The following is a 21,575-nucleotide window of genomic DNA, read 5'->3' on the forward strand; positions in this document are numbered from 1 at the left end:
AAAATGTAGATACTGACCATGCTCCAGTAAAGTGAGCACAAACCTGTTCAGTGCCTACTAACTTAGCTATTTCCTAGCAAACATTACCAAACAATCTTCAGGGCGGCCTCATCTCCAAAGTAAACTCCTTTTGATACCTGTAAAAATGCAGCCTTCAAGATACTATAACTGCATTTGTTCGCTCCAGATAAAGAAAATAAGACTCTTTAAACATTTTTTTTTTCTTTGGCCGGAATATACTGTTAGAATAGAAGAAGAGCTGATGTCACGTACTGGGTTCACATGAAAATCTGAATTAGTTTTCAGGAAAAACTTTGAAGGTGACTCCCTTTTATGAAATGTAAGCAATATTTATGATTTCTTTGTTCTCTTCAGACCAGCTATATTTATAAATTGGTGCTTACTTGGTGTGCTCTCAATAGTAAGGTCTCATTTAAGAGAAACTATAGTCAATTACACAGAATACTACCACCAGAGAAAAGCTTTCCATGTACAAACACCAGAAACTGTCCAGTTCACCAGCGTCCTTAGAAACATTACTCAAAACCAGCTAAAAAAGAAGGAAAAAGAAGAAAAAAGGCATAAAAGACAGTAAATCATGAACTTGACAGACATTTTATTGATGCTGTTCATCTACTCTGCTCCTGTTCTTCCTTGTCCTTTCTGGTCCAGAAACCACATCGATTGCAGCCTTTTACGTTTCTTCTTTAAGTATTTTTTTACTCTCTTTTAAAACACAGACACTCAATCTCAGTTCCTTAGTACAGCATGCTCTATTTCCCCCAGGATACAATCCAGCTCTTCACCTCTATTCAGAGTTTTCAAAATGAGTGGGCAGGAGGTATGTGTATTCACTAAAAACATCCTTGAGGGTCATACTACCAATGAACTGCAGGGACCTAGGGACAGGCTGTGCCAAAGCAACATGGAGCTTACTTGGTGTGCTAACATGGTGTTTTCAGATTTTTCACTGCCTTAGATCTCTTCTACAGACCTTGCCAAACAAGGGTGGCCATCACATTACTTCCAGGAAAACATCATAGGAAAGACACCATAGGCTGTCTTCTAGTATAATACTGCAGTTTTGGAGATAGCAGAAAAGCTCCAGCCCACCAATAGCCAAGGGGAGAAGCTTTAAATTCCCATTAGTTTGTACATCACAGAATACTCTCCTGTATGAATGAACATAACACTTCAGCAGAAAAGCAGAAGATATAATTTAAATGTGGGATAGAGTACAAAGCACTCTAAATCACTTCATTAGATCCAATATTGGGAGAAAACAGATGGAGATGGTCAAAAGGTGGTGGCGCAGGAACTGGAAACGGACGATGATAGATGCATGAGTAGAGCTTACACCATCATCTCCAGGCAGCAGTCTTGGAACATGAAATGTTCTTAGTGAGAGTAAGGCTCCAGCAGAACTTCTCCTGGAATTGGCTTCTCCACCCCTGCTCTCTACTGGAGCCTTAACCAGCACCGCTTCTCTCAGCAGCTCCAGCTGTTGACTTATGATTCTTACTGGTCACTTCCAACTTGAGATATTCCAGGGTTCTATGATCATCTCTGCCATATCCTTCTAGACTTACAGGCTACATGTGACTGGGTATCCTTCACCCTTTCAGGATATCTTCCATGACTCTCAAGTTTGAGAATGAATGTATTAAAGTATCTGCAATACACAAGTCTCTGAAAGAAACTATTCAATACCAATTACTTAAGAAAAAACAAAGGAACCAAATCCCCAAAAAGAGACTCTGTGAGCTTTCCCAAATTAGTTTCCATTTAAGTGGCTTATGCTTTGTTACTTCTCTTCCAGCAGAAAAAGTTATCTCCTAGAAACAAAATTTTAAGTTATTTTTTTTTTAATTAAAAAATATATAAAATACTGGAAAGAAATATTCTTTCTGCTGCTGAGCTTGTCAGAATATCGCTGTGACATCTTACAGATTTTTTTTTTCTGAGACTAGCAAAATGATAAAAAGACACAGCTTTCCTACAGGCAAAATCTGTGATATTTACCTGAGGCATGTTGGACTCCAAAGTGAGAAAAAAATACTGAGACACAATCCCCATTTGCCACCTCTGATAGGCAGGACAAAGTGAAGTGTCATTTCTTGACTCCAGAGACTAAAGACAGACAGTCTTCTTGATATATTTTTATTATTGATTGAAATAATCATAAGGAGAATTCCATAGTCCTTTACTTCTCATACACTTTGCAGACAGACTGCCAACTCTAAGTAAAGACATGACAGACATTTTTCTTAACAGAAATGTATTTTTGCATTCTAATATAGATGTCAGTTAAGAATAAATTCTTCAGGATACATTAAAATATGGCAGGAATGACTGCATAATAAAATGAAATAGGTCACTGATGATGTCAATTTTTGTGGTCAGGCAGGATAAAAATGCCTACATATCTGTAGCAACAATTTAATGAATGTAGAAATTATACAGTACACTATAACTGGGGAATACATTAGTATTTTATTTTTTAAATTAGCATACCACTAAAATCTCCATAAACTTTAGCTGGGAAAAGGTCTTCCTGCACTAGATTTCAATATCAACTGATTGTTATCAGATGAAGTTAAGATTATATATCTAAATGCCACAGCAGCATTAATACATAACCATGATTGATATCAAGCATTGAGTTATAAGTTTATCTACTTCTTACTTTAGCGTTTCACTACAAAGCAGCAAAAGGATTAAAGTATCACCTTAGTGCATCCTACTTTAGAAGAACATTTGCCATCGTGACATCTTCCTTTCATGCCCAGTGCTCTCACCACTGTGCATGGACCAGAGCTGCTTCTAGGGTTTTCTTTTTCAAGGGTGCTTTGCCTAGTTCCAAAAAAGCACAGTCTCTCACCCCCTGGGGCCTAGGAGTCTCGAGAACAGAGATCCTCTTCATCTCAGAGGGAAGGAGATGGGTGAGGAGGGCACCACCACCATTCTTCTCACCAGTCGTCTCTGTTCATGCCACTCCTTCACATCACATCACATCACTGCACTCTCTTGGCTCCAAGCCATTGCCTCCCCCCTAGATGCAGTCACTGTGTCACAGGAACAAATGGTTCTGTCCATGGCTATACAAGAAAAGTCCAGCCAAAGGCCACTCCATCACCTCCTCCCACCTAGGATTCTTCTCAACTTCTCTCGTGGCCCATTTCCTCTTATCTCATCTATATCTCTCTTCTCATTCAACTCCAGGAGGAATCAGCATTTGTAAGGTTCCCATCATCCAAAAAAGGGTTAAAAGTCTCAGGCTCTGCCTGTCCAGAACTCCCACACTGGCCCTGCCGTGCTGTCTGGCTGTGCTGTCAAATCTCAAGGTGGCACAGCTGACACCAGCCCTCTCTCTCTCTCTCCCAGAGAGGGGCTGCCCGATGTCTCTCAGGGTTCCTCCACCCTTCCATCCTGCAGAGGCCTTCATTCCTTTTCTCTGTCCAAGGCCCCCCCCAGCCTTCTTCACTCAGGCCTCATGGCTTCCCCTCCCCAGCCCAGCTCGGAGCTGGGCACTGGAGGTCTGATTTCTTTCATGGACCAGAACCAAGAGAGTTTTCCCCTGGGAGTTCTCAACTTTTAACCCCCCTGTGTTCTCAGAGGCGTATCCATGTCCTCAGTGGCCATACCAAGTGCCAATATTCAAATCTGAGCACCTATTGGTTTGACCATAGCATCCCAAAAAAACCTACTTCTCTCAAACCACGACACTTACTTAAATTGTCAATTGCCATTGAAAGGATGTCCCACAAATCAGCTGAGTTTCTCTAGGAAATTCTGGTAATTGCAGTTATCATGACCTCCCAAAACACACTGCTTCATCCTAAGAGATGTCATCTGTAAGAGAGCTTCTAGAGTAGCTTCTGAAGATTAATATATTTTATAATACAAAGATTTCAAATACAAGAAAAAGAATCAGGAAGTTAGAGCTTGGCAAAACCAATGTCATTCCAAGTCCCAGTGTCAACCCATGACCGCCAGATCATTCAACTTTGGAGTATAAATATTACAGTAAAACTCACTGCACTTAACAGGCCTAGCTGAACAAGAAGCCCATAAAGATCAGGCTGCTGTATCACACCTACAGGAACAAGAGGTGAAGGTACTGAGGAACTCACAATCTGTGATACTTTCAGTCTACTCACTTGGAAGAGATCACACTAACACCAGCACTGCCCAACTGAACTAAGCAATTAACAAAGCCTCACTGGACTAGTACATAGTGGTAGCTATCAATGGACACAAAAAGAAAAAAAAAAGGAAAAAAAAAAGGGAGCAAACTAGTCTACAACAAGCTCTTCGGGTTTTATCTTCCTCTTACACATTTTTCTGCAACCTTCCAGTTTTTCCAGCAAGAAAATTTTCTTCTCATCAGTAGTGCTTAAAAGAGGCTAGATACCCAGAGCATAAACACTATGACGAAGAAAAGGCTTCTTAGTGGTTCACCTGAACCTGGGAGGATCCAGTGAGTTGGGCTCCCAAAAGAAGCAAAGGAAACAGAGGGACAAACAACAAAAACCTACTCCTCTCATAGTCTCTTGATACTCATCCAAGGGCAAGGTGAGCAAACCATATGGTATTGATGACAGTAACCTCTGAGCCCACAGCTACAGAAAGCTGTAGTGAATCTCCATTAATGAAAAGTTTATTCTTGACAATCAGATATGTAACTTCTGCATATTACTGAGCAGGAAAAAAAATATCTCTGCCCACCTCAAGCACACTGTACACACTGTTTTGTCCAAGAGGAAATTGAGATTTCAGGAGGGGAAAATAAAAAAAAAAAAGGAAAAGCACACTGATAGTTCCTCCTGTGATCTCTTTTAGCTCAGTCTGAATGCCATTGAGACAGACAGGTTCTCCAGAATATGCTGTTTGCTGCAGTACACAAGGCAGGCATAACAGGCCAACTGGCCCCTACAAATGGAGCAGGCCCTGGGAGTCTGCTGTAGGAATCAAGGGAATGGTAAATGATGAAGCAAAGTTCTCCAAGCTGATAGCAGAGAAACAAGAGGGAATTTTCAGCATGAGTTGAAAGAGATTTAAAAAAACTAAAATACTATGACCTAGTAGCAAACAAACAACTGCCCAGTCTAATGATTGGCAAGAATAGAAAGTACATGATACAAAACAACCCTTATAGCATAAGTAGTGATAGGAGAGTGGATAGAGCAGGCTACTTTAAAAACTCGGTAAGTAAAGGAAGTCCTAACTCTTATCTCCAGTCTTTTCCCATAAATGCAGCTGTGATCTAAGTATAAAACACGGATCAAATGGGTCAAGTCTCAAAAAGACCCTTTCTCAAAAAGCAGCCTAATAGCCAGACACACACATACATTACATATTTAGAGAGAGACTATTCTGTACCTATGAAAGTTATAAGACTGTTTTTGCCAAGAATTTCAGAGCAAAGGTTTTTTGTTTTACTAAATAGGTTTCCTGCTCTAAAATGTCAAAACATTTTCCCAATATTTGAGCAGTTTATATTGCAGGCAAGACTCTGCCGCAAATATACACTAAGACCAAAAAAAAAAAATCAACAAATAGATATGTTTTTTAAAATTAAAAATTTATTACAACACTTACCTCTTCAGCCACACTTCAAATGAATTTTTATTTCTCTCTCTTTTATTACCTTTATGCTGGAAGTGTCTATGTGCATACTGCTGCAACTGTGACACTACCATTTTCCATTTGGAAAGAAAGAACTCCATCCAACCTGGCTGTGAACACTGCCAGGGAATGGGGCAGCCACAACTTCTCTGGGGAACATTGGCACTGTGCCAATGCCTTACCACCCTCAAAATAAAGAATTTTTTCCCAATATCTCATCTAAACCTATTTACTTTTAGTTTGAATACATCCCCCCATGTCCTGTCACTACACACTCTTGGGTTAAACTCACAGTCTTGCTAAGTATTTTCTACCTTTTGTTCCAAACCTTCTCCTTGCATGTCATCATTCCATTTGTCTTGTAGTCATTCTATACTGCCTGAAAAATTCAGGGCAAAGACTAGGCCTTGACAATTTTATAAAAAGAAATTTGATTAATTCAACTAAGTCTTCTAAACAAGTCTTTGATAAAGAGAATAAACAATTCTCATCTGAAAAATCATCGAAAAAGAGAAATTTCAGTTTTGCAAGAATTTAATAGACTCTTTGCAATGTTAAACTTTTTAAACATATGTCATTATTTCCAGCCTAAGGAAATATATGTTCTGGAAAATGATGAATCAGAAGAACTATTCATAAGCACTGAACTGTAATAAATGCATTTTTCAATTTCAGAAATTTTTAAAATATATTTTAATGTAGTTTGAAATAAAAAACCCACAAACCTACCATAAACATGCCCAAATACATTTCAGTTGCAATTCAGGTTTTTCACACTGAAGGCCAAAGCATTACACTACCACAAAAGGAAATTCCTTACCGAAATAGGAGTTATCTTCAAAGAATCTCCTGTGGAATGTGTGAAAAGGTACCACAAGACAGGTCCAATTTCTCCTGTAATAAATCCTTGTGCATGGCATGAACGAGTAGTACAAACATTTTCAATTATCTTTGCTGCTATATGGTTCACTACCCGCTCTTCCTATAGGAAGGAGAAGAAGGAAAACACATTTGCAAATGTTTCTAATTTCTTTGTAAATTACTGCCTATGTCCACATTTTATTAAATGTATATTTCTTGGTGTTGTTCTTAATTCTTTTTGATACTTGCAAAAGTAAGTTTTCAAGAAACCTCACCTGATGCCAAAGTTATGTTCACTAATCCTACTTCCCCCCATTCTCTTGTACTGCAAAGACAATTTAATACAAGCATAATTTAATAAAAAACCTTTCATCTCCAAATAATCACCCCAAATTAAAGGTAATCATTACAAATTAAAAGCTTTTGTTATGCTAAAGGTGTTCCATGGTCAGTGCTTTATAAATGAACAAATTTGTGTCAACACTCATTACTAGAACATGCTCTAAATAGTACAATTATGAGACATTCAGTTATATTAGGAAAAAAAATTGACATTAAACCCTCTTTGTCTTTATCCCAGGATTTACTGACTCTTCTGAATAAAGACTTCTTGCAAATTAAGTTGCTCCATAACTCCCTTCTAAGCAGACAATCCTGACCACCGCTTAAGACAAATTCTTAGGTCCCATTTACTACAAGGAGTCCTAAATTTCCATACGAGATTCTAAATCCTTCATATGTTTAGTACTAACCCAATTATTTTCACTTAAAATCAGAGTTTTTAACTGGAAGGTGCATCACTGGTGTTATTTTGGCTGTGCATTGCCTCACGTCATCTCAGTCTTGAACTACAAAAAAAGTGAAGTCTCTCAAAAATGTTTTTAATACCATCTTGAATTTAGCGAGAATTAATTTTAATATAATTTTTACTATTCAATTTGTCCTTATAGTCTGGCTTCACAAATAATTCATCATAAAATCTAATTGATTTCTTTCTTAAACTGAACTCTATTTTAGCCTACTAAGCTTTGGATTTCTGAGAGTTATCTTTACAATCAGAGACACCAACAACTGTGAGCAAGATAATGAAACCTTTCAGAAAGTAGTACAAAAGGGGAGAACTTGCGGAAGGGGAGAACTTATGCTTAATTAAAATATATTCAATATCCACTTTTCCTTCTACTGACTTAGTAGTTCTAAAATATAGATTTTAGATGCAGAAATATTTGAAAACTCTAAGTATAATGCTGTCAAAAACAAAAAAAGAAAGGTTGTATTCATCATTTTTATTATAATCCTTCCTGTTCTTCCAAAGAACTGCAGCTCTACTCAAAATATTTAACAGAAATACCAAAGTCAATTTCCACTAAAGTGGTTACACCCTTATATAAAAAATCCACTGAATTCTGTGCTCTTCCTTCTTATTTGCAGCCATAAAACCAAAGAGAATTTAGGCTTCTCACTTTCTACAGTTTTGATTACTGCAAAATATTGCATTATTTTGACCTACTAAAGACCTAAATACACAGATACTCATACATGTTTACTGAAATTTAAATTCTGAAAACATTTTATAAATATTGTCCAGTTTAAATTTTTTTTTTCTGTGAATTATACTTCTGCATTTCAGTCGTTTTTTAGGGGGTACAGTTAGGGTAAAAATTCATGCATTTATCAAATTGACTAAATTGATGCATTTAACAATCAAATCCATAACTGAAACATATTTGCCAAGTTAAGTCTCTCTTACATATGAAGTGATTATTAAGACTGCCAATTGAGACTCCACTCCTAATTTAAGCAGGCATAAACACTTGATAAATGAACTATAATCCCATTAATTAATCATAATCGAAGCAATATACAGTGGATTTTTAATGTTAACAAATTTCCAGATACAATTACAGCTTTTCTTCGCAAAATTTGGTCCTGAAGATGCGCTTTATTTCCTTTCTGCCACTGATGGGATGAGTTATGCCCTGTTCCAGATTGTCCTGCTACTTTGACTAGAAAATGGTCATGCATCAACACTGCAATCTAAAAGCTCAATGATTCTGCCAAAGTAATTCTATTTGCTGCCACCTGAGACCTTCCATTTCATTCCTCTGGTATCTGTTCCTGAGCACTATCTAAGCAACAAGACTCATGTCATGCTCTGCTTAATTAGCTGTCTGCAAGGGAAGACTGATCTAAACTAATATTTGGCCTCTTAACTAAAGGTGTCATCCAGTGATGTTACCAACACATAAGCTATTTTTGTGAACAGAAATGGATATTCAAGATATGAGTAAAGCAGTTCCATATATCAGTAACTCTCTGTCCGCATCATGAACTGCATGGAATCTAAAACCATGAATAGAACTGTATAAATGAAAAAGCACGTACTTTATTTTCAATGGGTTTAGCTTTCAACTAGTTTTATAAAGCACACTTAAAGCTCCTAATTTTCAGTCATGTTGAACACTTGCAGATATATCTGTTACCAGTGAAGTCAGGGATGCTTAATGAAAAAGAGTCCTGAGTGAAAATGCAAATACCAGAAGGATAAAAAGTTGCAAACTATTGAAAGGAAACTCCTTTTAATCAAGTCTTTACATTTTAATTGGGGGGGAAAATCAACATAATAACAAAAATCTACTTCCATGTTTTTGAAATAACTGAATCTACTGGATATTTTTTACTGACTGTTATAAATTTAACAGTGCAGCAAAAATTTTGGAAGCACTGAAGTTACAGTCACTATGATAACAAACATACTACAAAAAAATAGCATAGCTTCATTTTATTAGAAGTTAGGATAAAATGTTATATGATCCTTTTAAAGTAGGTTTACTGATGGAACTAAGTTGTGAGCAGCTGTTGACCCCATTGAAGGCAGAGAGGGCCTGCAGAGAGACCTCAACAAATTAAGAGGTCTGGGTAATCACCAACCATATGAAGTTTGAGAAGGGCAAGTCCCAGATTCTGCACCTGGGCTGGGACAACCCTGGATGTACAGATAGGGTTTTGAATAAATTAAGCACTTTTGAATAAATGAAGAAAAATGAATAAAAGGAAAATGGTTTTCACATTAGCATTAGGTACTCCATATTAAATAGGAATGTCCTTTCTGAAACAGAAAGTATCTTAGATGACTGGATAACATAGGAACTCTAACAGTAATACAATTTAGCAGGAGAAATCAGGACCTTCCTATGTTAGAAATTGCACACAAACATTTAGAAGCTGAACTTTAACAAATACAGATGCCTGGAACAGGCATTTTGTTTCACTTTGGAAACAGTTGTTGGAAAAGATTAGCAAATAAATATTGGAATGTTTACTACATCCATTCTGACAGACCACAACATTATATCAAAACTAAACATGTCAAATCAAGCTTATAATTTAGTTATTTATGAGTGTACCAATTCCCTTATTTTGACAAATAATTGGACTCAACTGTTCTTTGCCTGAGTTGAAAATCAGCTTCTGTCTCAAGTTAACAACACTGAAATGAAGGAAATCTGAACTTGTGTCCCCCTACAGATAAAAGACTTTCCCAATCTTCTACTTCCATCACCCTAAAACTCCTTTCACTGACCCATGCACTTTTTTATCACTGTTAGCATTTCAAGCACAGAAGGTATGTGAAAATAACACTACCTGCATTTTCTGAACATTTTGTTCCTTTATAGGCAAATAAAAGGGACACACACATATTTCAAACTTCTTCCTGTTCTACAGCTCTGTTTCAGAGGGCAATTCTGCTTTGATAATGACAAATCTTATAAAACTTCAGAAGTCCAAGAACACTTCAGAGTAGTTCATAATAAAACTCAGGAACAGTGAACTTAGCTTACAAAAATCAAAACTATATAAATCATAGTACTAAATGGCATGAACTGTTTTTATTTTCTTGAATTTTTATTAATTACATAAAATAAAGCTTCTTAACTGGAAATTAAAACTAGAAGTGAGTATTTATAATGTGTATACAATGCGCTGTGGTAGTTCAGACCATATTACAAAATGTTAGTTTGCAATTTTCATAAATACTGAGACAATACGTCCATAATCACTTCAAAAAACATCCTGACGTAAAATTTTCTTAACTCACAACTGGGCTTAGAACAATTACAATTAATTCATTATGTAATTATGTATAATTTTAAAAAAATTATTAATATAAAAATGAAAACTTCATGTACTTTTAATAGAAAAAAGCTGGTGACAAATGTTTTCAGATCTGCATAGCCACAGGACATGAGGCAATGGCTAGGAGTGAAAACCCCAAGCATAAACAAATAAAAACTTTTTCCCATGAAGGAGGTACAGGCTTTGCTGACAGAGGTTGTGGGACCATAGTTATTAGAGACATTCAAGACATTAATAGACATGTTCCCGAGCAACCTGATGTATTTAGACCTACTGTGAACAGGAGGTTGGATTAGTTGACCTCTAGAGGTCCATTCCATCCTCAAGTCTTGCATAGTTTTACAGCTTCAAACATGTTTTAAAAATATATATATCTCCATTAAAATGAGCATACTCACAAACAGAAAGTATAGAAGTGCACAGATGTAGTTGGCTAGCCTTGACATAATTTTAAATTTATGCTTAATTAAATTTAATTTGAACATGGCAAATGTACTTCTATTTTGTGTCATTTTTTCAAGAAAAAATATATCAAGATAAATTATTAAGAAAAATTTGACATGTTTCAGGACTAAGAAGTGATTTTATTTTATAAGAATAAATTAGTGTCTTATGGATGTCTTGATTTAGTTTCTGCACACTGTATATTCAGAAACAGCAAGTCTTCCATTACTAAATTTATAATTAAATAGCATTTCACTACTGTGCCTTAGAGTGACATCTTACTCTAATTATGAGCTGGAAATTGTGCACAATACAAACTCAGTTTTGTGTTCTTGGTCACATGAAGGTTTGAAGATATTAAAATGCATCTAGGCTCTTCCTTTATTAATCACAATCTGTAGGCAATAAAGAGCTCAAAAAGGAATGAAAAAAGGTATTTCCTCTTGCTTTCCACCTTCTAGCAACCTCTGACGTTTTCTGCCTTGAGCTTTGCCTTGGGCAAAAATAAAGGAACGTGGTCTCATACAAACAGTGAACGTAAACCCTCCACTCAATTCTTTTTCATTTTCAAAATGGAGCTACATGCATATTTTTCTTCCTTTCTTCTAGAACAGCTAAGCCATCACCAAAACCAATGAAGAACATACTAAAGCACATGTATGAGAATAAACCTAAATACTACTTTTTTGCCTCAAAAGAACACTGACAAGTCAGTAGGATAACAATGCAGTTTTAAAAAACTGCATATCATCCACTTCAAGAAAGAAACTTAAATCTTGCTCTAAGATTTACAAAGATGTACGAAAATCAAATTACAAGAGGACAGCACAAACTGTCAGAACATTTCTCAAAAGATGCCTACATCTTTATTAAATTTCCCATTTATTAACAGTAATTTATATTTACTATCCCATTTCCCCCACCACAAGCAGCAATACATAATTGTTGAATGTACAGAGAACAACACTGCATTAATCTCCTGCTTAGGTCATGGTCTTATGATTATTTAAATTCAAGAGCAATGCTTGGTTGACAAGCTACTGCAATGCTGCAGGCTACAATCCTCATACAATGCCTAAAGGGTTATTACTGTGGAGAAATTCTACTGAGGACCATGAAAGAGCCTTACCCCTTCCCGAAGACACCTCATTAGCACAGTGTAAGCAGCTGAGGGAACAGCCCAGCATTCCCTGGGGTGCTCCCCTTTTTCCTCCTGAAATGAAGCCAACGGCACAACTGATTAAATCAAAAAAATCACAACAATCTCAGTCACATAAAAAATGGGTAGCATGTTCTTAATAAGGTTCATATTATACATATTTCAAATTAACATATGCAATCAAATATATTAAATTTCAGGACATTATTACTATTTCATGTTATTTCATATGCAGCACAGAGATTGATATTTTATTAGCTTATTTAAGTAGTCTCCAAAATCCATAACAGAGTTTGTCCTAATATTTCTGCATTTCATCCATTCATTCTAATTCATACAGACACAAAAAAGTGTCTGTTCTTTCATTCCTCTCAATCATTTTGAGTACTTCAGAAAGATAACTGACTATTAAGAGCAGAAATGCTTGTCTTTAAAATCAAAAATTTTTTTTTGGTAGGTAAAAAGAAAAAAAGTCAACTTTCTTTTGAAAAAAATGCTCAAAGTCATACAAAGAGATACCAAGTGTTTAAGAAAATTTACTATATGGTATAGCCTTCAGTAGACACGAACCCTGTTTCAAGATCTTACTGTCTATTTCCTTGAAATCACCATTAGGCTAATTCACTACTAATTGAATAAGGGCTTAATTCTTCCGTTACAAGTAAACTTCACATCCCCCTGTCCCTGCAATAGCCTATTGTAAAATTTTAAGTTTAAAAGGGGACACTTTGATATCACTGAGATTTAACTGCAACAACTTCCATATCCAGGCTAGTAACACAGAGCTATTAGAAAGAGGGAAAATATAGCCTCTTTTGGGAAAGAAAGTGAGAAATAATAGGCATTAGATGGTGTGAAGGTGACAGGCCATAAAATCATGAGAAACTCATTTTAGTAAGTAGACAAAGGATGACAAACAGTAATTTCTTCACAAATTACACAATTCTTGAACTCAGTTATATTGTCAAATTATTTTTAGCATGCTAATAAACGGATTTTAATAAAAGGGATAGGATAGGCAAAGTGGGGTTAATGATGCAGAAATAAACGATACTTTCTAAATTTGCTGATTTCTGCGTGGCTGACAGTAATTCAACATATATACTATATGAGTATTTCAGGCCTTTAATTAAAGCATGGCACATTAGCATGGAAGACTATTACTGAATTGTCTAGTAAAATTAATTTTCCTTCTTTATTGAAAACAAAACCTTATTTGCCCCATATAGCCATAGAGAAAATGGGTCTGTTAATATCCCCTTTGTAAGCTTTTTTCTGCTAACTTTGTATTACAATGTATGGGACAATATGAATAGTAATAACAAGAGTGGCTGGACATCAGCAGACATATGAAATCCACTTCATCCTATCTCCTCCATTCTATCTGAGTAAGAACGTGCTGACAAGTAATCACCATTTGCCTTCCAAGGCGTTGTGTGTAAGTTTAAGAAAACACAGCCCAAGTTTCAAGAAAGTAAAGGTAGGTTACTTTCAAACTGGCAAAAGCTGAATCTTTTCTACCTGGAAGAGGCAGGACAAGACTAAAAGTCAAAGCAGAGGTAAAATGACAATCTATGGAGGAACTGGCATGGGTCTGTTTCTCATTGTATTCACCAAATTTAACCAGAAATTCTTTCAAGGTCTTTTGTAACCATATATATTGGATGTGATATAAAATAAAAAAGGCTTAAAAAATTGTGCAATCCTAAAACATTAATAGTTTTTCCATTCTTCAAGCTGATTAAAGACTTTCTGTAAGGTTTAATCTCTACTTAGAAATTTTAAAAGGCAAAAGGAGTATGAACCTTAGTACCGTTCCTAATTACATAAACGTAACGTACAGCATTTGACACTTAATAAACCAAAATATATCACCAAACACTGGGGAATCTTCCTACTTTTTGCTCACCGCCCATGTTGATTTTGATTAAACTTTAGGTTCTGCACCCTAATAACACAAACAGCACAAAATTAATAAAAATATTACACAGAACTTGAAAGTTTTCCCCCAAGGCAATCCACTCGAGAGTAAGAGAACATGCTCCCTGGAGTCTGCTCATGCTACTTGTGAATTGCTCTTGGCTTCTGTTTGGAATTAAAATGCAGAGATGGAGTGTAAGATCTTATGAGATCTCATAAGTAAGTACAGACACAGTATCGGAGTTTATGGAATGCACAGGACCATTACAATTATCTGGACATTTCCCAGTATTTTCTAAGCCATGGAAGTGCAAACAGTGATCTTGTATTTTACCTCAATAATCATCCTGCATCTAAACAGCTGAACTTGAGGTATTTGACAGTTTATGATTTACCAAATGTTAACATGAAAAAGAAATAATCTTTACCATTATTTCATATAAAAATTGTGGCTAGACCTAGAAACACTTCACAAAATCCCAGAGGGAATAAATGAATAAATAAAATTGGACATGCCCTCAAAAACTTACAGCTTAACAAAAAATAATTAGCAGCTTGATAAAACAATCAAGCAGGCCAAAGAAAGCACAAAATAGATGGAAACAAACAAAACCAAGTGCATAGTCCTTAATGAATTAGATGCTGTTATGATTTATTTTTCTTTATTAGTCAATTCATAAGTCCTTGCTGTTTAAAGATATAAGTTGGCAATAAACTTTTTGGTTTCATTTATTATATTACCCCTGACTTGCTATATGATCTTGGCAAGGTCATTCAGCACTACTGTTTAATGAACAACAGAATGCCTACAACACTACAGTGTTCTGAATTTAAAAACATAGAGAACAGAAAAATGAAAAGCATTTTTCTTAAAAAAGTTGAATGGTTAGTATTTCCAAGCATACAAATCACACTGATATTTTTGAAATTTTACCAAGACATGGTGTCTTGAGCTCATATGTGTCCAAATATTCATTCCCACACTCTATTAATTTCTTAGCTATAACGTAATGCAACCCATTAATATTTGTGTATGTGTGTATATATAACCAACCTTGAAACGTGACAGAGTTGCAGCTTGTATGCAAGTTGTAATGCTTCAAACATTGCGAAATTCATACACAGACTGAAAAATTTGTCAGGTCACGTTTTCAGATGGAAAAAATCTGTGCAAATCATTCTGGTTATAAAACCAGTGTTAACAGAATTGTTTAAGCTATCAAAGTTTAATTTTAAAATAAAATCAAGCCATGCAAAATATTCCTGCCAAATATAATTTTCAAGTTGGAGTTTCAAGTTCATTTGTTTGATGATAGCAGGTACAAATCTTTCCTCCTGAGGAAACTGAGCAAGTATTAAAACATATAAACTGTGACTGTGGATGCATTATTCAGAATATAATTTCACATTATAAATTCTGTGAGCATGTATTTGACAAATACTTCGGCAATTGTCCAACAAAAACAGGACAGTGCTTGTTATTCTACAAAAACCACGGCCACCACTACATCTTGTGGAACATGCAAAGGAGCTAGAGGATAAAGAAAATAAATCCTGGAAATTCAGCAGAAAGCCATAACTAAAGCCAAAGTGATGATTCATTTGCCACATTTGCTCCATCACCAACTGCCTTAAACTAGTTAAACTAATGTGTTAGCATTCAGAGCTATTAGATGATGCAGATAATACAAAGGCTTCAGAGAAGCCAAGGTTAGACTTTTTCTGCTTGAAGACACTTTTGTTTCTGTTAAGTAAAAAAGTATTTTATTCTTAGAATAAGGAAAAACAAATGTGATGGTTTAAAGGATCTGCCAACTCCAATTCTTAATATTGACAGTATTACTTTTCTACAAATAACCTCCAACTATTTTTAATTCAAATCCACTATTTTAAGACTGAAGTTTAAATTAGTTTTAATCAGGAATAAACACAAGCCCATTTGAAATTAATCAGGATAATTTCTTTTCCTTTTCCACTGTGATGTGAATTCAACCATACTACAATAAGATTTAATATGGATTAGATATATAGATACATGAATATATTAATTTATCGATATTATAGACTGTCTTCATATACCCTATTTAATCAATATCTCTACCTTAGATGCTTGAGCCCTTAGATCTGCCACTTGGAGGCTAGCAGTGTTTATGGTGGTTGATTAAATCCTTTTATGAAGCTAAAATTCTACACTTCAAGAATGCTGTTTAATTAATCTCAGATGAAGTAAACAATTGGATTAGCATGTTTCCTAAAGTAGAATAAGTATTAGAGAAGACAGGACAAGAAACTATTGACTATACAAATGACTAACTAATTTGAGTTTTTGGTCTAGTTTTTCATGGCAAAATTTTTCACATTTGCCAAATTTGTAAAGATCACTTGTAGTCTTACCTTGCTGGCTATGAGGAAAAGCAGCTCCCCAAGTGCTGGTAGAAAGCACTGCTTCAATTTGCTGTTTCTGAAGTTCTCTCTGATTAGCTCAGTTAAAAGTGTAATTGCCTAAATTAAAAAAAATCAATCAATAGATCAACTCACATATTTTGTCAAGTAAAATGTACTGCTAAAGGTAAAAAGCTTTATCTCAAATGTCATCTTACTTATTCACTCTTCACTTATGCTGAAGAGCCATTTGCAAGGGATATAGTAAGCATTGAAGAAAAGAAAAAATAATTATTACAAAACATTATATATGCAATATGGAGAAAAATGCAATAAGGAATTAGTCAAGGTGAACAATTATCAGCTGTCTGCTCTTTCATTTCCCTCAGGACAATAGAAATAGATCTGCCAGGAAAGAAAAGCCTACTTGCAGTTCCTTTGTTTCTGTCAGAAGATCTGGGAGTTCTCATCATCAGGTTACAAAAAGAACAAACAACAAGAAACCTCTAATGATGCCCTTTGTGTAGACATCATATCATAGGATAAAAACTATTTAAGTTTTGTCTTCTGATCTCTAAGTTTACAGGTGACTTAGTGCGTAAGAACTGGACATATAATTTTAGTTTTTTGTATTTCATGAACTTCTGTATGCTAAGCATTTATACATATACATGTGTGTGTCTAGGTAGATAGATAGATAGATAGATATGTTATTTATAAAGATGAGGTGGAAGGAAATTAGAAAATTTGATTCATCTTGTGCAGGTGACCTAGTAAGAAATCACCTTCCCATGCAAAAGTATTTGGCAGTAAAGCACTTTTTCTTCTTTGGAACATCATGGAGTTTTTATCCTCAACTTCCCTTGTATTACTTCACCTTCTGACCATAGCAGCTTCATAGCTCCAATCTTTGAACAGCAACATCATATCAAAACTGGAAATGCAGTCTTCAAATCAAAGCAAAAAGATCTACTAAAACTTTGACCCTCTCCCCATTTTTTTAAAGTAGTGCTATGCTCATTAACTGTTTTTTTAACTGCTTTCAGAGCATTTCTACAAATTTCATTCAGGAACTTTAATTAGCCTGCCATTCCACAGAGAGCTTTACTTTCATATTTAAGAAACAAATGTATCAGTAGGTTTCAAAGATTCTAATGTCAGCTTGAGAAAGTAGTAGTCAAGTTGATTCAAGTGCAATTCTGCACCAAATGATGAACACATAATGACAGCATTTTCATCTTTATTATATTTCCTTTCTACAGCTATGCAGAATTACTCTTGCTTTTGCAATGAAATATATTTTAAGAACTACTTTGACTGTGGAATCAATACCATCAAAAGTACCATGTCACTGTGGCATTAATAGAGATTACACACACCCAGTTTACATCCCTCAACTTCGCCCCTTTAGACTGAGGGTGAACCCACCGTGAGATAGTATTTAACTACACAAAATTGATGAACTGCATGATAACACAAGCTGCTGCCAATATTTCCAGCTAGGGACTAGCTAAGGACATCAAATCATCATGACACCTAACTTACACTTTTTCGTTTGCAGGCAGAACTTGAAGAAAATACAAGTCAACTTGCACATCTGCTGTAGATGATCAAGGCAGTCTGCTCAAAATTATCAGTTTTAATGATAAATCTCAAACAGCAGACAACCCTTTATCGATACTAATATTGGTTTGCACCTGCAATATTTGTTTTCTCAAAGCATGGTTAATATATTTGAAAATTTTGATGACACATTATCTAAATACATTTATGTGTGCAGTCCTACAATTCTCTAAATCCTATATTCTATTAAATAGAACCATGAATTAATCTTTATGTGTAGTAAATTATATATTCACTATATTCACTTGTACTAAGTTCTGTTTGGCTGCCTTACTACTCAATTGAAGTTTAACAAAACAGTCATTAACATTAAATATACTGGGTGGATTATCCATCTTCTGTTTTGGGATTTTTTTGTTTGTTTGTCATTAAAATTAAGAATTCAAGATTTAAAATGAATGAAGATTAAATCCAAGAACAATATTTCATATTGGTGAACAGAAATTATTGTTTCTCACTCTCCTTCAAGATTCTAGGACAAGTTATTTTTATTCTGAAGAGATTCTAGTTATTATTTTTGTTCTAAAGTGATAAGAAAAGGAAGTAATCATAATCCAATTCCTACTCTTTCCTCAAATATGATTGAAAAAAGAGGTAAAACTGAGTAAATAAAATTCAAATTAAAAAGTAATTTCCCTTCTTATGCACTAAAAAATAATTGCCAAAAATCTAGTCAACAATGAATAAATTTAAAGTTTTTATTTGAAAAAAACCTTTTATTAAACAAGAGGGAAGAAATGTCTGAAGAAATCTGAGCTGTTAGTGACTGACTTGTGCTAAAATTGTTACATCTTTGACACAAGTTGCATGAAATCCTACAGTTCTTATCTTCATATATTATAATAAACGTCTCAATTAAGGGTAAATTTTGGTAACTGGAAGAAGATCCATAAGAAGAATTAAGTACTATGGCAGAAGGCACTGAACATGAAATAGTCACCACACGTTACAGATGACACTCATAATGTCTTTTATACAAGACTTTATTTACCATACTTAGATAATGGACTCATTTTCTCTAGAGAGAACACAGAATACAGAATTGCCCTGTGATTTCCCTCCCTTCACTAAACACAGTAAATAATCAAATATTTCACAAGCGCAGGAAATGGGGTTTACTGATTATGTCACATACTGAACTGGCAGAGTGTCTGTGCCAATAACCTAAATAAGATCTTCTTGTGTCCTCTAAAATAGAAGCTATGGAACAGGAAGCTGTGATTCATTGTCTGTATTATAAGCACATTAATACAGAAATACAAATATTTTTATAAAATAAATTTATTGTAATATAATATGAAGCGTTCATAATTTCATAAACACATTTTAAATTACCTAAAACTAGGAAGACAAACTGTATCCTGCTCTTGACAGGACACTTCTAATCTTGACAAGACTGATTTGCACAAGATTTAAAATATTCTTTGATCCTTTCATAAGGAAAAATATAAGACTTGAAAAAAAAATCTGCTTGGACACTTTGATTCAATATTAAAGGGTGGTATAAATTTTAGGTAAAGAAAGTATTAAAGTTTATGTGGGAAAATGCACAACAGAAAAATCAGATTTATTTTAACTATGTACTTATAAAGTCTCCTTCTTACCTGGAATACATTCTTTTTCTTTTCAACCTGCCTATATTTTCCCTTTCATAGAAGTAAATAGTAATGAACTCCAAGTCCTACACTGTCTATTAAAAGCATCTTGAATTTAATAAATTACCTACACCTTTTACCCTAGCTGTCAAACTGAGTAGATATAGTATAGTCATAAAAAGAAAAGAAAGAAGAAAATGTCATATCTGGACAGTCATTGCCTTAATTTACAACAATAGTGTGTGGAATTGATCTATTACCTGTGGCAGATTCTCAATCTATTTCAAGCTACATCCAGAAGTTTCCCTGCTGTTTCAAGACTCCAGAAGTGAAAATTACAGCATATTCAAAAAAGAAGGTATTTTATACCTTAAGCAGTAGAGTGGCAACGTACAGATTTCCAACATTACTACATCTTTGATCTCTTAATATGATTGTCTGCAAGTATTAGTGGAAATTAAAATATCTCTCTAACTCTGCAAACCCTTACAGTGATAAAAGCTGTCTATGTCTCAAGCATAATGGAAATGATATTTTAGTTCATTTTCTTGTGAGTACAAATGTATCATGTAATGTGGGCAAATAATGGCAAAACAATCTGACTTTCCTCTGAGAAAAGCACTCTCACCAGGTTGAGAAAGGATGCCATGGTTTTAGTGCCACTAACCAGAACAGAATCTAGAGTAGTATTCAAGAACTCATCTTTAAAAGGGCATATGAAAAAAGAAAGACACCTGCCAGCTTTCTCTGAACATCTCGACTCAAACTGGATCATGAAGTAAGGAGGACGGAACAGAAATCTGACTGCCAGACTACGGATGTGGCATTAATGCTGTCCAGAATGTAGGGAGAAAAAAAAAAAACCAAAACAAACAAACAAACAAAACCCCAACAACAACATATTGCAACTCCTCTAGAACTCCTCTAGGTAAAAATACAAGATAGAAGTGTAACATTTTTCCGGGTGGATACAATGCAAAATTGACTCATTATGAAAATTCTTATCTTTTCAATTTTTCTGTTACTGCTGGAGGAAGAGGTCTTAGTAGCTGAGTAGTCAAATCAGATGTCATGAACTCAAGAGGAGATTCAGCTTGCTTTGGAATCAATCCAAGGTCCCAAAGAGATAAAATCAGAAACTAATAGAAGCAATCAACTTATAAATTAGGTACATTTACTAACAAATCAAAAACAGACATAAAAGTACTTTTAACAATCTTTGGAGTTTGTTTGTTTGTTTGGGTACTGGGTTTTATTTTTGAGGGAAAAAAATGTTATTACTTCTCCCAGTCTGTCATGACAGTCATATGAACACATGAGCTCAGTAGCAGATGTTCATGAATACATCTGATTTCTACCACAGCCCTTAAGTTTGAAGCTTTTTAATCACAGGAAGGACCAGGTAAAAATATTTGCCTCTAACAGCAAAGAGATTCTGTTTTCATTTTTGTCAAAGGCAAGCAAAGAAAAAGGTTGCTTAGGAACCTAAAAAGCAAAGATTTCTTCCTTCAAAACTCAAGTCAATGGCAACCAACTGAAGCTGGTTTACATCTAAAAATGCAAACTGAAACTGGAAATCAGTCTCCACAGAATAAGGGTTAGCAGGACCATCCAAGGAAGTGGTATTTTTCTTTTTTTTTTTTCCTCCTCTCTTCCTTGTTTTTACTCTATTCATAAATTGATTTGAAGTTACTCTGTCATCTTCTTCCAAGCAGTAGGCCTTTTATCCACTTTTTAGAAGCCCTGCTGAGGACACTTCATAAAATATAAATGTAGAATATTTTAGATTGATTATTTCTACATAGAATATCTCATATTTTAATAAA

At 34.9% G+C, this 21,575-nt stretch overlaps 1 protein-coding gene across 1 annotated transcript in view; it reads right to left on the reverse strand.

Annotated features, from left to right (window-relative positions):
• Positions 1–21,575, reverse strand: part of ULK4 (unc-51 like kinase 4) — a gene marked incomplete at its 5' end in the record, with an annotated part of 208,993 nt that overhangs the window by 159,265 nt on the left and 28,153 nt on the right. The window contains 3 exons of the mRNA XM_084202800.1: positions 6,449–6,610; positions 12,200–12,283; positions 16,544–16,651. Coding sequence (XP_084058926.1) covers positions 6,449–6,610; positions 12,200–12,283; positions 16,544–16,651 — 354 coding nt within the window. The remainder of the gene's footprint in view (positions 1–6,448; positions 6,611–12,199; positions 12,284–16,543; positions 16,652–21,575) is intronic.

This window comes from Fringilla coelebs (assembly GCF_963513975.1).
Source record: "Fringilla coelebs genome assembly, chromosome: 1".
Lineage (NCBI taxonomy): Eukaryota > Metazoa > Chordata > Aves > Passeriformes > Fringillidae > Fringilla > Fringilla coelebs.